Here is a 17,429-nt window from a genome sequence, read left to right as displayed (position 1 = left end):
CAAATCCACAAAGTGATGAATGTTAAACATACACTGCACTATTAACACTCACAGAAAATACTAAAATAAATATAAATAATAATAATAAAATAACATAAATCCCAGAGAAATACTGAATGCGTTTCGCATCTACAAACAGACGTTTTATCAACATACGATATTTTGAAGAATGTCTAAATACACAAATCCTTCCCATCCCCAATGAGCATGCCCATAACATCATGGGGTGATGATGTCCCCAAAGACATGGAACTTATTTGAAAATAGGTTATATATTTACTGCAGTCTTCACACCAGTAAGCATATTAATAGTTCGTCTAGGTTGAGGGAATGTGATGCTGTCACTTCCATAAAAAGTGACAATTTTCGTGACATATGATTGAAAACTTTTTATTATTCATGAAGTATATATACATTAACATTTTTTGATTGAATAATGTTGAGTGCAGCAAATATAATGAGCAAAAAAGTTGTTATGTAAATGTAAAGCAAATTTAGAGTTAATGACAAGTGAAAGCATTTGATACTTAAGTAAAATGAAATGAATAATTTTTTTTTTGTTTACAGTAAAAAATAGTTAGACATAGAAATAGGAATGTAATATCCCTTCATGCACCATCTCCTTTTTAGAATTACTTTTTTTTCTCTCATCTTCAAAACTGTGATTAATTTAGAAGTGAGTTAAATAAGTGCATCAGTCATCTGTTCAGTCACTTGAAGATAAAATGAAATCAGCACAATGCTTTATAGATTTAACATCATCAATACTGAACATTTTGATGTTAAAATTTTAAAACTGAAGAAATTTAAAACTCACATTTTAAATAAAGAATTGCATATGTAGTAGATACATACAAAAATATGGACATATATATATATATATATATATATATATATATATATATGTGTGTGTCTATATATATATATATATATATATATATATATATATATTCAACATGGCCTTGGCAGCTTGGCACTCACATTCCTGTTCTGATCCCTCTGAGTGCATTTCTCCGGGACGTTTTATATATATATATTTGAACCTCTGCTGATTTTGAACGTTTGCCCACTGACAAATGAATGATCAGTCTATAATTTTAATGGTAGGTGAATTTTAACAGTGAGAGACAGAATAACAACAAAGAAAATACAGAAAAACATGTCGAAAAGTTATAAATTGATTTGCATGTCAATGAGTAAAATAAGTATTTTACTTAGTACTTGGTGGCAAAGCCCTTGTTGGCAATCACAGAGGTCAGACGTTTCTTTTTGTTGGCCACCAGATTTGCACACATTTCAGGAGGGATTTTGTCCCACTCCTGTTTGCAGATCCACTTCAAATCATTAAGATTACGAGGCTGACATTTGTCAACAGACTTCTAAATATTTTCTATGGGATTAAGGTCTGGAGACTGGCTAGACCACTCCAGGACCTTAATGTGCTTCTTCTTGAGCCACTCCTTTGTTGCCTTGGCTGTGTATTTTGGGTCATTCTCATGCTGGAATATCCATCCATGACCCATTTTCAATGCCCTGGCTGAGGGAAGGAGGTTTTCACGTCCATCATGCCTTTGATGGGGTGCAGTTGTCCCGTCCCCTTAGCAGAAAAACACCCCCAAAGCATAATGTTTCCACCTCCATGTTTGTTGGTGGGGATGGTGTTCTTGGAATCATAGGCAGCATTCCTCCTCCTCCAAAAACGGTGACTTGAGTTGATGCCAAGGAGCTCTATTTTGATCTCATCTGACCACAACACTTTCACCCAGTTCTCCTCTGAATATTTCAGATGTTCATTCGCAAACTTCAGATGGGCCTGTACATGTGCTTTCTTGAGCAGGGGAATCCTGTGGGCGCTGCAGGATTTCAGTCCTTCACGGCGTAGTGTGTTAAGAATTGTATTCTTGGTGACTATGGTCCCAGATGCCTTGAGATCATTAACAAGATTGGTCCAATTCCTCACTGTTCTCATGATCATTGAAACTCCACGAGGTGAGATATTGCATGGAGCACCAGACCAAGAGAGACTGACAGTTATGTTGTGGTTCTTCCATTTGCGAATAATCACACAAACTGTTGTCACCTTTTCACCAAGCTGCTTGGCAATGGTCTTGTAACCCATTTGAGCCTTGAGTAGGTCTACAACCTCACAGGTATGGCATATCAAGATGCTGATTAGACAGCATCCTGATGAAAGCTCTGTAAGGGAGCTGAAACGTTGATTTCATTTAGAATAAAGAAGATAATATTCTGGAAATCCTCCGAGTGCCGGTATTTTTTTGTATATATAGAAATATATGTATACAACATGCAAAGTACATATATATATATATATATATATATATATATATATATATATATATATATATATATATGTATGTATATATATGTATATTTATTTATCAAACTAAACAAATCTACAAACTCTACTGTACGTATTAAACAACTGGATAGATAAGTGTATTAGTTCTTCTTAATTACTTTTGTTACATAATATTAATTAACTGTTAATACCACTTTTGTCCATGAGTTGCCCTAATTTCTGCGCTGATGTCCGTCAGTGCTCTGCCTCCTCTGACGACATCCAACTAAGGGGGGGTGGGGGCTAATGTGCATGCACGGCGAGCGCTGCAAACTCATTAGGCCCTCCCCATAGGAAAGCATTGCCTTAATGCTTTCCTACGGGATATTTAAGCCACCAGGAAGTGTTTATAGTGGCTGTCTGATTTCTCCGAACTGACACTGAGGCGAAGTGGTCTGGGTGACTATAGTGTCCCCTTAACATAGCTAATGAATGGATGTTGCCATTACTTATCTGTACTTTTTTGACCTTGGGGAAACCCATGAGAAAAACATGAAATTGCACAAATTATAGCTTTTGTTCCTGAATCCAGCTTGTCTTGTTGTCCCTCTGTTCCCACAGTGCATCACCATTGAAGCCAGTTGTGTTACTAGCTATCAATCATCCTCACTCCTTCTTCACATACCCTTGTTCTGACTGCACACCTCCCAATATTGGCTCATGCATACATGCACACAACAGGTGGATATAGGCATGTGTGAACACATTCATCATGACAGGTGCTTGCATTTCACAATTATAAAACTAATGAAATGATGAAAGAACTGCCCTGCCAGTCAATTAATATTTAATCTTCTGTAGACTAGTACGTTTTTACTCTATTTACTGAGAAGTATTTTATTTTTTCATTTCCTTCTCGTCTCTAATCATGCAATCATTATATGCAGCTCTTCATATCATTTATCTCTCCTGTGCCACACATATTTATGCTTTAAATTCTTTCTGAAATGGCATTGATAATGCTGGATACAGATTTTTAATCATGTTTGCACAAAAAAAAATGTCTTTAAAATTCTGAGATTATTCATTCCAACATGAAAAGGCTTGACTTTGGACAGTATGAAATGTATTTATAGTTGCTTCTTCAACACCATTCATCTTATAGAAGTAATTTATCTCAGATCAGAATTTTATTCCTTTTCATTATAGCCCTTTTGAAATGGAATTTGCACAAATTTACAGATCACTTAGGGCCTTGAGGAATTTTCCCTGTGAAGAAAGAAAATATTACTTCAGCTGAGTGTTTTTGAATAGAAAAATATGTTGAATAGACACTTTACACTGCTTTCATCACTATTAAGAGCATCATTTTGGCAGGAAATGCCATTGAGAAATGCAAATCACTGCTTTCTATAAACCGGTCATGAAAAAAAAATGCTTATCCGAAAATAAATCTTGATTTATTGATTCATTGATCAGTAATCAGTCTACCTGCATAAATGTCCTTTTGGATAAATCTTGAAAGCAATTCACACTTAGTCGTTTAATATATGAAAATGTGTTGATGGTCATATTTGTTTCAGGTGAATAACGTTACTAAATTAGTAACCAGTTCTTTATTCACATTTATGATGATGATCTCTTTCTTGTTCCATAAATTGGTATACAACCTCCAAACATGGTGTTGCCATAATTATTTATGTTTTTATTATGTGTACATTGCACGTTTATTTATGTCACGTTTGGGAAAGCTGAATAACACAGTTATACCCTTAATTTGGCTGGTATGGTGATAAGAATATACCATTTATATTTTAGCTAGCTGAGAAAAGATCTGAAGAATTAACTTTTTTAACATAAAATGTTTTTGCAAATTTGCTAGATGTGTTTTTTTTTCCTCTTTCATTTCTGTCTTCACAAGTCCTTTTCCCTTTGTTTGTGCTGTATGGCATTTGCCTTGGGAAGACAATAATAGTAAAGGATAGATGTGTTTATGGTCGGTTAATAATAAATTTAGCTTAGGGAATGCACTTCCTATGAAGAAACAAGTAGAGTGAATAAGTATGTGAATATAATAAAGAAGAAAATAAAATAAATATTTAATAATAAAAGCTAAAGAAAGGTATGTATAAAGTATAGAAGAGATATTACCAAAACATTGTTCTAATATGTCAATTTATCATTAAGGAAGGACATAGGACTATATTTGTGGACAAGCTTTTCAAATGATTTAATCTTTTTCTGGCTAAACTTTTTATTTACAGATGAAACCTTTTATGTATATGGAAATTTTGTGGATAAATAATGTATAAATATATCCCAAAAAATTTAATCATTTGAAAGTATATCCAAAAATATTAAATTTATGCCATTGGTCTTTGATTTAATTAATTTGACTTAAAAATTATTCTCCATTCTTTTAGGAAAACACGTTTCAAATGCTTTATCTGTAGGAGACCATAATTAAAGTCTAGGGGATGTTTTGTAGATAAATTATTTGAAGTGTTTTTTTTTTTTAATAAAATTAAATAATTTCTGATTTAAACTTTGCTGAAGCATATTGATGCAGATTGAAGTTTGTTGCAACTGTACTCCAACAACCTCAATTTGCGCCTAACGCGGGACTGGCTGGGAGTTGAGGCCGAGCTCTTCAGCGGCTTCCTGCAGGCTGACTTGAGTGTGAGCACTGTATCCCTCCCTTTGGACCTGTGGGGGTATCCGGTCCCCACCGCTACTGCATCTGACTCTGCCCATCTGGGGTTTCAACATCTTGAAGTGGTGCACTACGAACTTCAAAATGGCAGCAGCCAGCACATCAACACAGGCCTCGAAGAAAGCAGCTTCATATCTGGGGAGTCTCAAGCTGGGCTGGGAACCCAGCAGGGTCCTCAATCCTTTCTAAGCACCTGGGGAGACTGCTCCACCAAAGGATTTTCCAGGTCTGATGTCCTATTCTTGTATATTCAGAGGCCTGTGGATATTACTTTGGGGATTTCTCTGAGCCCCAGAGCTGGAGGATATGGCTTCAGAACAGTTGCACATCGAGCACTATTAGGCAGCTATTGTGGTCCGATGTCACGACCCTCCTAGTTCAAGGCATAGGTGGAACTTGCCTATTAAGCTGTCACAGTGACATACACTCTGCTGTTTTGATATGTTTACACAGTGGCAGATTTAATTTTTTGTTTCCAGTTTAGCAATATATAGTTTTCCACTGTCACAACTTGCTGTATAGTATGCAACGTGTGTTAGGGATATTGTTCAAACCTCAGTCAGGCGTGAGGCGGTGGTGGTCACTTTACTCATATGATCTCACCGGGATATAGCTGTCCCACGTCTTACTATATAAGCTATTTTGAACATAGCTGTATCTCCCAGTCTTATCAGAAAATAAATGCTTATTAATATTTGTCTATCTTTTACCCCTGTTTTCCCTCATTTATTTAGTATCGTAGATAGACATGACTAGTTCACTTGTAATATTTAATTCAAAAAGTTGTAAGTCTTTGGGCAAGTCCTGTCTCATATTTGCCATTTTTCTTGTTGGAATTACTCTTGGTGTCATACCACTACAAGTTTGTATATCAATCTATGCACTTCAAAAATAGACAATTTAAAAAAAATATTAAATTGTTTTAAAAATTTACCCAAAATATTAACTTGAGGCCTTAGAAAGCTTTGTACCTTTTTTTCTGAGGTATAATTATAGGATAAACGTTGCTTAGAGTTTACTTGCTAGCTACCAAAACAGTGCAAGCTCTATACATGTATATTTACATATTAGTTGAAGGACATGGGAACATTTCTAGAGAACATAGTGTGGTTATAAGTTATATAAAAAAGTGACATATTTGGAAATTCACCAGCACTGTGACTAAAGATGTTCTTCATTATTATTATTTATATAGCGCCAATAAATTGCAGTAGTCAAGGCGAGAGGGTGACATGGACTAGAACCTTAGCCGCGTCCGACGTTAAGTAGGGGTGGATGCGCGGTATGTTTTTGAGATAGAAGTGGCAGGATTTCACAATCGACTGGATATGTGCAGCAAGGGAGAGGTTGGAGTCAAAGAGAACACCTTTGCAGCGAGCCTGTGAGGTGGAGCTAATAGTGGTGCTGTTAACGTGGAGGGAGACAGAAACAGGAGTAGCAACACTCGATGGAGGAAAGACCAGAAGTTCTGTTTTGGACGATTTGAGTTTAAGGAAGTGAGCAGCCATCCAGTTAGAAATAGCAGCAGTGACATGTCAGTGACATGAGTCAAGAGGGACGGCAAGAGATCAGGAGAGTACAGATAGATTTGCTTGTCATCTGCATAGAAATGATATTGGAAGCCAAAGGAGCTCATTTTACCAAAGGTATAGATCAAGAACAGTAGCGGACCAAGGACTGAACCTTGGGAAACACCAACATAGACAGGCTGGGGAGCAGATGAAGAGCCAGAGAAAGAAATACTGAAAGAATGCTGGGAGAGGTAGGAGGAGCACCAGGAGAGAGCAATATCTCATAGACCAAGATTCCGGGAGATGATAAGAAGCTGTTTAGGGTCAAGAGTGTCAAATGCAGCAGAAAGGTCTAGGAAAATTAGTATAGAATAGTGACCACAAGAGTTTGCAGTGATTAGATAATTAGATACATTAGTGCTGAGCATGGACACAAGACTGAAGCTGGTCAAGTAGAGAGTTGGATTTGAGGAAGTCTGTAAGTCTGGCACACACAAGTCTCTCAAGGATCTTGGACGCAAAAGGCAGTCGCGAGATAGGGCGGTTGTTGGACGAGGAGTTAGGGTCAAGGTTGGGTTTTTTCAGAATTGGGGTTACAGTTGCATGTTTGAATGGTGATGGAAATATGCCAGAGGAGAGGGAGAGGTTGAAAATTTGGATGAAAAGCAGAGCAAGAGAAGGAGACAGAGTGCGGATGAGATGAGAGGAGACAGGATCAAGGAAACAGGTGGTGAGGAGGGAACACTGGAGCAGAGCAAAAAAACTCTTCTGCTGTAGTTGGTGCAAATAAACATAGCAAAGCAGAGGTAGTAGGGTTGGGAGACATATTGGTAGAGGAAGGAGATAGAAGAGAGATCTCTTGCCTAATTGTAGGAATATTTTCAGTGAATTGAGTTGCAAAGTTTTTGGCGGTCAAGATGGTAGGAGGAGTAGAAGCAACAGGGTAAAGAACAGTTAAAAGTATAAAATCTGCGTTTGGGTTCACAGTAAAATTTAGTTATAAGGGATTGAAGTAATTTAACTTTGCTGAGGAAAGAGCCAAGCTGTAGGAGCGCAGCATAAATTTATAGTCTCATTCTGTGCTTGACTTTCTCCAACAACGTTCAGCAATTCTAAAACATTTTTGGAGTTATCAGGTCAGCGTGGTGTGCCAAGGTTGTTGTTGGGGGCACTTGCTGAGTGGAGAGGGTGGAATTGTAGAAAAATATTGCAGAACTAAGGCAGGTGCTGTTTGAGGTAGGTAAAAGGAGAGTTTGGAGGTTGGTTGCAAATTGCTCTAGGTCTGAACAGTGGAGATTTCTTTGAGATTGATGTGCCGAGGGTGGTGTAAGGGGTATGCTGATGTCAAAGGTCAGCAGATGATGGCAAGATAGAGAAAAGGAGCATTGGAGAGAACAGAAGTGGTACAGTGATTTGTCAAGATGAGATCAAGAGTGCTTAATAATAATAATCTTGGCAATCTGAAATGTCCCTTTTCCAACGAGTTGAGGTTTCCAGTTTCACTTAGAAATTATGTGTGTTAAAAAAATCTGTGTTGAAAATATGTTATAAGAATCACTTGTAAAATATTATTTTCTGCAATGTTACACTTATGAAGTATATCCATCAAAATGTGTTATCATGTCCAGAATCACTTATGGAGTTATATTGCATTGTTATATATTGTTATTTTAAAAGACGTTATTGATAAAACATCTTGACTAATTTTCTTTGTACATACACTACACATAATAGAGAAGCATGTTGAAGAAAATGAATGTTTTACAATATTTTATGCCGCAAAGCTATAAGCGTAGCACATGTAACAGATAGCTGCAACTTTCCTTTTGCTAGATTATAATAGTTATTTTCAATCTTTTTTTTTCTTTTTTTCTCTAGTGAAATCAGATGAGCTGCAAACGATCAAAAAGGAACTGACCCAAATTAAAACTAAAATTGACTCTTTGCTAGGAAGACTGGATAAAATTGAAAAACAGCAGAAGGCAGAAGCAGGTTGGTGAAAATGATTTATGTCACAGTCTAAGGAATCTCATTAGAAAGGAAATTAAAGCCAAGAAAATCTTAAGTCAAAGCTGTGTCTTTTGGAAGAATGAATTGAAGATCTATGAGCATGCTATGATAACGTGTGAGGTCTGGATTAAGATAAAATTAGCTATAGATCGGTTTACAGCATTAACTTAGACATTCATCATTGTTGACATATCGATAATTATAGAGCAACGCAAACATATATAAAGACAAGCAATATATGGACAGTTTGATGTTGAGGTTATACTCGGTATGAGTTAAGAGTATGAAATAAAACAAGGATGTTTCAAATTAATGTTCATTGCCTAGTTTAATAAGTCTGGGAAGATCCAGACGTCAAGTAAATAATTGATTAAATAACTGATGTAATAGGATCTGGTTTTCCACATCGGAATATGAAAGATATTAGGATAGCCCCAAAATATAACCTCAACAATTGCACCAAGTATAAAATTAAAATAAATAGCAAATGTATGCACACTAATTGTAGGACTAGATATCAATCAAAGCTTGCTTTTTTTTTTTTTTAAATTTAGTTAATTTGTATTAATTCTTCCCTGCATCATATGTTTCTCCAGGCCAGAGAAAGAGAGATGGAATGATGCAAAAGCGAAGTGACACACTGGTGTTTTATAGCTGTGCAAATGCTATCACTGGTTATGTCGTAAATGTTTGTGAATATTGGAAAGAGCTTAAAGTTTATGGAACTTTAGTGTAATATTTAGTACATATATATTTGTTTTACAAAACGAAAGTTTAGTTACTGGTATAGAAACATAGAATGTGATGGCAGGTAAGAACCATTCGGCCCAATTTTCTAAATATTTTCATTAGTCCCTGACCTTATTTGATATCTAGGATCGTGTATTGTCAGATGTGTGCTTTCTCTCTATTCTTATATGTCGATGACAACATTTCTTCCCAGAAAGAAAAAAGAAGAGGATATGAAAAATAAATGTTTAAATAATTTTTACTTCATTAATTTCTACTTGGAAAATTATCCATTCAGAACAACCATTAAATGTCGATTTTGTCATGCAAGCTTCAGCAAGCAAATCAAAGGGTAGGAAGGTTCAAGGATGTATATAAAAAGGAATGCATGTTTTTCAAATGCTTTCAGTAGAGTGATTTGAAGAAGCCGCAATTTCATTATATAACTCAGGGAATTGAAAGTGAATTTCAAACTAGCTGACTTGGATTTTTTCCCAGTTCATCTATTTTGGCCTTGACATTTTAAATTTACTTTGAATTAACCTGGAGTCCCCAAGAATTCTCAATTTAGTGAATACCCCTGATAATGAGCATAAGTTCTTGCTTCACAGTGTTTCTATTAAACATTTAGCAGGATTCCTAATATTATTTTTAATTCTTTAAACTGTGTAAGTGATTGATTTGTTAAACAAACCAATTTTAAATGAGACATATGGCTCCTTCCTACCCTCTGGGCTTGACTTAGCTTGTAGTAGTAGGTCTTTTTAGTAAGCAATCTCCTAAACATTTTTTGTGTATTTTCCAGTTTAATTGAATTGTATTTTATAAATTATGTCAGATTATGTAGCAAACTATTATTACAGGCTTAGTTAGAATATGTTAAGTAATGCTAGTGTGTATTCATTTATTACCAGTGTTGAGGTTAAAGGAATACTTCATGCAACTTGAGTAACTTGGGTAACTTGGGTCCTCAGGACTCCTATGCTGCATTGCCTCCTTCACTGGCCTAAGTTGAAAGGGCCAAACTGAAGCTTTCAGACTAGACAACCTCAACAGATTGTTTAGTGAATAAAACCTCTAGGTAATGTTGGTTAAAACTGGGGTTTGATTTGATACATGCTAATGTATTGTCCTTTATTTCAGTTTTACATTAAATTGCATTTGCTAATTTGGAACTCTAATTTTCAAAACTGCTTCACAATGCCATCTGTTTGAATTGTTTTGACAAGATAAATAGTGTTAATGCAATTCAAATGGAATCAACATATCCACAGTATTTGGCTTGAACCAAATTGAATATACCAAATGGTTTCGGCTAGCACCTGTCTACTGCATAGCTCAATTAAATAAGCAAAGAGAAGTCTACAGGAGCAAAATTGGGTAAATGATTTATTACGATAAATGGAATAATATAAGTCAGAGATATGATGGCAAACCTTGGCAGCCCAGATGTTTCTGAACAAGCGTTCACATGATTCTCAGCTTGGATAAACATAATGAGAGTGGAAAACATCTGGTTATCCATTGATGGGCAACAACATAATTCCCGATCTGATAAATTATTCAGTAGAGCCCTTTAGAAGAGGCATTCCAGAATTCTTTCATATTCCAGTAGAAGTTGTACTTGTGAAGGCTACAGCCCTTGGGTTTTACTTATATAAATATCTATACTTTACTTTTTGTTCTGATTGCATATATTATGGAACATAAACTATACACATAAGAAACAAAATGACTAATATTTAAGACCTGGTAATGTTCACTATGCACAGTAAATTGCAATTGTGTTCTTTTTCTAAATGACTGAGTTGGAATTAGACTTACAATTTCTGAATTACAGAAACAGCCAAGCTTAGCAAAAATATTACGCACATTAATAATTATCGTCACAGTGATAATAGGGATAATTATGCTACTCGTTCAGCTATTTGATATTATGGTATTCATAGTGACATTAATAAGCATGCAAATGGAACTGTATTTTTCCCCAAAGCAGGACATTTTTAGTGAAAAGACACATTTCTGCTGGAAAATGGTTAGTGTTTGCATTACCTGTGTAAGATTTGACATTTAGCAAAATGAATGAATAGAATTTGTTAGCAAAGCATATGTTGACTACAAAGAAATAAAATGTACTACAAGCACTGAGACACAATAGCAGTAGGTGCTCTTTTTCTAAAATAAATTATAACTACCGCTCGTTTGCATCCAATGAGCAAACAAAGACTGCATTAGAGATCGAAAGAATTCCCACTGTAAATGTTTTCATTTCAAAGACTCTGTATAATTTCATCATCTGGAAAATATCATTATATATAGAATCTAGAACAATCATTAGGTAGACTAAATATAAAACATAGAATTTGCATTTGGTCACTGAATGATAATAGAAGATTTGTTTTTTTAAACACAATGTTCATTGTATGAGGGCCAATGAATGGTAACATAGTATATGACTTTACCCTCAGCTGAAACTGTATTCCTTCAATTTATTATATGGATACTCATAGTTAGAGAAATATAGTTTGCTTTAATGGGACATGCATCATTTGGCAATATATGTTAAGCCAGAAAGCAAACAAGAATATCTTTGAAAAGTATGTTACAAATGTTTATAAACTTCCTATGTAATTTATCAGATTGCATTGTCGGGCACACCTCACATCTATGGGATTTTATTCAGCCTCCTCCCTCTTACCAACCTACTAATCCAGTCCGGACTAGTCCACTAATTATAGAAACAGGACAGCAGAGAGAAAGAAACCCACCATCTGAGCCAGCTCTGTATGATGCACACTGATCAGACTCTCTGTCTTTTGCCCCTATCTGGAAGTTGGTTTGGAAAGCATAAGACTAAAGAAGCAGATAAATATGGGGGGAAAAAAATAATGTATCTGTTATATTTTAGCAAATGTCCCATTTAAAGCTAAAGCTTCTGAGTTTTAACTGACAACAGTCAGTAAGCTGATACAGTATGTTATTTGAGATTATTTTCTCTGTTTTTGTGGCAGTGCATTAACTTGGCTCTCCCCAAGTGGAAAGGGTAATCTAGACATCGACCACGTGCTCACTATGCCTAAAGGGGTATCAACTATACCTCACTGAAGACCCCTAAAGAAGGCTGGAACGATCTTCTGGGATTGCTGTATCTCTTGTGTAAAGAGTACTTGCCTGCATTTTGGTTCTGGACTGCCCTTGTGGGTGGGATCAGTATGATATGCTTTGGAATATTTTCTCCTGGCACAAGTGAGCAAAAACTATTTTGAGACCTGAGCTTGGATTTACCAAAGGGAAAACTATTAAGTTTCTCTAAGCTTTTGTTGTTTTTCAGAGTTCTCATTTTCTGTGTTTTTCCCATTTAAGATTACTACCTAATAGGTTTACTTGCAAAGAAAGATGTTGGGTCACAGTGAGAAAAAAATATTTTTCCAGGTTACCTCTAAAAGAGAATAGTATTGCTTTAGTGAGAAGTAGGAGAAACGTCATCATAGTGTGTCTCAAACCAGTTCTCAAAGGACCAAATATAATTCAGGTCTGAGTGTTACCAATTTTATTCTGTAAGGAAATTGATGACATATGGATAGTTGTGGTCCTGGATTGTGAAGAACCTAGATCAATGAGTGCTAGCTGCTTTCAGCTCCTGCAGAAGATGTTTGTTAGGTTGTATATTATTTGTATATTATTTATGTTTTTAATAGTAATACCCCAGAAGGGGACTCTGGTCCTGTTTGGAAAGAATCCAATAGTAACAGGAATGCAGATGAAAAACTCCTTCATAAAAACATACAACCCACCTAAATGTTCAATGTTTTAGTTTAAAAAGCTTACATATTATCATGCATTATCACCAGAAGATCAATCAAATATCTATCCTTAAAGCTAACAGGTTAATCAGCTAATAAGGTCATGGTTTTAACATACCTAATCATGTGTCACGATCATATGACTATCATGTGGTTAAAATAAACAAAAAAAATCATTCAAACGTTGATTACATTCTAGAAATGTGCACAGCAGTCTAATATGTGTCATGTGTGTCTATATGTGTATAATTTTTTTTCTGTGTGTCTGCATGTCAGTGTGTGTGTCTGTGTATCTGTATGTGTGGTAGTGTGTGTCATTGTATCTGTATGTGTATCTGTGTATTTCTGTATGTTGTCATTGTGTATCTGTGCATCTGCATGCATCAGTGCGTGTGTCTGTGTGTCTGCATTTATATGTGTGTCAGTGTGTGTATCTGTGTATCTGTATGTGTGTCACTGTATGTATCTGCGTGTCTGTAAATCTGCATGTGTATCAGTGTGTGTTTCTGTGTATCTGCAAGTGTAAGTGTCTGTGTATATCTGTGTGTATATGTATCACAGTGTGTTTGTGGCAGTGCATGTGAAGATATGCATAGATCTCAGCATTCACACAGTATAAACAAATACTACACACCAATACTACACACAAAAGCACCCCTACATTCACGTCACTGAATACAAACACACCTCAGTAATAAAACAACACATGTAAATATAGACACACCTCTGCATTCAAAAACCAGCACTACATGCTTGCATTCAACACTACATACAAACACACCTCTCTATTCACACAAACATACTCCATACAAAACATGCTTACATTCAAACACACAAACACAAGGATGGGGGAATTGTATAGTCTTTGTTGTCAAAGCATTTTGGGAGTGGTACAGTTGATGGAAATCTAGCTTTTGGCTACCCTTGCAATAGTGGAGGCCCAAAACATTCTTGCTACATTCTACTTCAGTTCTTCCACTACCCTTGATGGTCTATCCCATCATAAGAGTTTGTGTTTTGATGACCCTGGCCACTCAGTAATGTACTGTAGTAGTTGTACAACATATGGAGCTGCCAAACTTAAATAAATGAAACTTTCTTTTTGGTGTAGAGTATACAAGGTCAATCATTAGGTTAATATTATGTTAAGATTATGTTTACCTATCCACAATATATTTTTGCAAAGTCTGAAAAATAAAATTAACGTTATAAAACCACACTGCAGGTTCTTATTTCTTTTTGGCAAAAGCAAGGTAAGACTGGGAATGAACTGGATTGTGATGTCGAGAAAAACAGTGTATAATATACATACACCTATACTTTAGATGTTAATCATTTGAAAACACTAGGAGAGAAGAATAAACAACATTTACATTTTGATTCTGCAAAAAAAAGGAAAAATACATCTTCTGTAGCTGCTATACATAAATCATCAGTGAATGCCTTGTGGGAAAACAACTCATCTTGTATTACTGTGCTGTATTCGGTTTTGATAAATGTGATTTCCTTCATATATCTCACTGCATGAAACTGTATCCTTGCACTCTCTGCCATCATTCTTATATGTGCCACAAAATCATTACATCAAGATAGATGAAGAACTGAAAGTACTTAACTGAACACTTTCCACCCTATATTGTTGTCTATCGGCTCACACACATCTATATAGAAAGTTTATTTATTTTGAATTTAAAGGTAAATGCAGTAAATGGATATTCTGGCTTTCTCTTTACATGTCTATACAATCTACTTTGGCAAAAAGTCCAGATAGAATGATATATTATTTGCCTGCAGAACGCGGATAATAAAGCATTTATCTTGTTTTGTGTATGTTTCTGGTGTTGGACAAAATAAGATTTATTTACGTTGATATTTACTTTTGCTTGGCATGTATTGTTTAATGATTTAATCAAAATGCCATATTTTTACAGTTATAAATTACCTTGAATTAAGCTTTAAAACTAAATAATAAACACCTTAAACAGCCTATAAGTAATACTCATTCTTAGATTACTCTGTGTAACAACAAGATAAGTAAACAACAAAGAATGGTATACATCACTGAACAGGTTAAACTACAATAATTATATTTAAATGAAACAATAAATGTGTTCGTTATGGTGACGTTTGGAAGAAAGGCTTCCTGGGTCTGTGCTACACAATGTACAGCACTGTTGTTCAGCATTTTCACACTCTGCATTAATGCGCTGCAAGTTCCACATAGAGATGCATTGAGTCAATGCATCCCTATGAGGATATACTGATTGGCCAGTGCTGCGTTTTGCTGCGTATGTGCAATAGCCTCCCAATGCTTTCCTATGGGGCCCCCATAACGCTGGAATAAAAGGTAAGTTTTCTTACATTCTCTTTAAGGGGGCAAGAGGAGGCCAGGAAGCTAAACAGTGTTTTTAACACTACAGGGTCAGGAATAAACATTTGGATTCCTGACCCTATAGTGTTCCTTTAAAATTCTGTTCCTAAACGCGTAATGCTGGCATTCCCATATTGAAAACTTTTTAGAAAAAATTGGTGAGCACTTAAAGCTCACCATTACACTCACAGTCCAAATTACTAGCTTCAGAGAAATCACTGCTTAGCTGATAATAAAACAATGGATTTGAAATCTTTCAAAGTACTCATAATTGCAATGTCCTGTTAGAGGTGGTCACATCTCCATAACATTGCAATACACAAAAGACAGAGAGACAACAATAAAGGTAAAGACCACAAAGTTTAGCATCAGAGCAGCTCTGAAAATTCCACAACAAGTCTTCTGTGCCTCAGCAGAGTAGATCTTTTAGATAGCACACTACTGCAGCCTTTTGCTAAATTTTGGACCAATGCAACTGCAATGCAGAATATATCCAATGCAAGTATATCAGTGCAGCTATTGTAGCCTAAATTGTGTATTTGGACTTTCAGTTCTTCACAGTTCACTATTTAGTGAATAAACTATTGTTTCAATAAATCTGCTCTTACATTTTAACATTTTTAAATCATAATTGTTGCCTAAGTATTATTCTAATGAAATATCACAGTACAAATGTGTATTCTATAGCACATCATAATAATATACTGTATCTGGTACTAATGCAGTTAATATCAACCGCTGATAGTTGCTTACTTGATTAAGTTAATGCAGAAAACAAATTGAAAAATATCCAATTATTCTGGCTCATTTGCCATGATTTAGTCGAAAAGTCTTTATAAATTTTAACAAGGAAAACATGATTTAAGTAAATTAGTGTTGTTTTTAATGGCTAATGTAAAATATTTTCCTTAACTTCATGTTTCCAGTATAACAAGTTATCTTGCTTTTTGTTGCTTTTCAAATAATTTCTCCAATGTTATTATATCTATTAAGGTCAATGAATTACATGGCTAATTAGCATAAATTGCTCAACTCCCACTTAAATGTTACAAGAATAATAATGCTTAAAAAGTAGCGAGCAAAAATTTAATATACAGAGTCCTGTTATCAAACCAAGATTGTCTTGTAATCTGATGAAATACATAATATACCAACAAAAAGTACACATACTATAAAGAGCTACTTAGATCTCATTAGAGCTGTGGATGGATTGAATGAACCATTAAATGTATGGTGATCCCTAAATCTAACAATTGTTGGAATCAATATTTAAATTAACTACCTAGTGCTCAAGGAAGGTAGTAAAATAATTTCATAAGAATGTATGAAACCTGGTATTTGTTTAAACTCAACATTAGAATATAAAGAACACTGAAGGAAAAAAAAACAATACCAATAGCATAAATATTAAGACAATTTGTCTGAGATTTTGCAAAAAATGTGGAACTTTTCTAATGTTAAAGGGATACTCTGAGCATCATGAAAACTTTAACTTAGTGAAGAAGTTTTAGTATGTAGGTTATACCCCTGAAGTTTCACTGCTCAACTATCTTTCATTTAGGAGTTAAATCACATTTGTTTCATTTTATGCAGCTGTGTCCACACCTCCTCTGGCTGACTCACATAGCTGACATGAAAAAATAGTTTTATTTTTAATCAGATGTGATAGAACAGTGTATTTACTTTAGAAGTTTGTATAATTTGCTCTTGCTATTGCACTTTTATTACATACAGGAGGCTCTTTTAAAAAAAAATTGAATATCTAGAGAAGTAGGTTGAAGTCATTGGTACAAAATAATATAAATGTGCAGCAGCCTAGTCAATCTATATAGTTAACAAAATAACATAAAAAATGGGAAAACAATAATGTAGCAATAAATAATAGACACGTGCATTTGTTTTCGGACGAATACGATTTTGTCTGAAATTTCAGACTTTTTGTATTCGTTTACTAAAATGTAAACGAAAGTCCTACATGCGAAATATAAACGAA

The 17,429-nt window shown here is 35.1% G+C and overlaps 1 protein-coding gene across 6 annotated transcripts in view; it reads left to right on the top strand.

The window, feature by feature from the left end:
• The window catches only part of RALYL (RALY RNA binding protein like), a 915,472-nt gene that overhangs the window by 855,232 nt on the left and 42,811 nt on the right, over positions 1–17,429 (top strand). For all 6 annotated transcript variants that reach the window (XM_063451290.1, XM_063451291.1, XM_063451289.1 and 3 more), the window contains one exon: positions 8,402–8,515. In XM_063451290.1, the coding sequence (XP_063307360.1) occupies positions 8,402–8,515 (114 nt within the window). The remainder of the gene's footprint in view (positions 1–8,401; positions 8,516–17,429) is intronic.

This window comes from Pelobates fuscus, chromosome 4, assembly GCF_036172605.1.
Source record: "Pelobates fuscus isolate aPelFus1 chromosome 4, aPelFus1.pri, whole genome shotgun sequence".
NCBI classification, from domain to species: domain Eukaryota; kingdom Metazoa; phylum Chordata; class Amphibia; order Anura; family Pelobatidae; genus Pelobates; species Pelobates fuscus.
The sequence above is the reverse complement of the archived record's forward strand: the minus strand, read 5'-3'. Positions and strand labels throughout refer to the sequence as shown.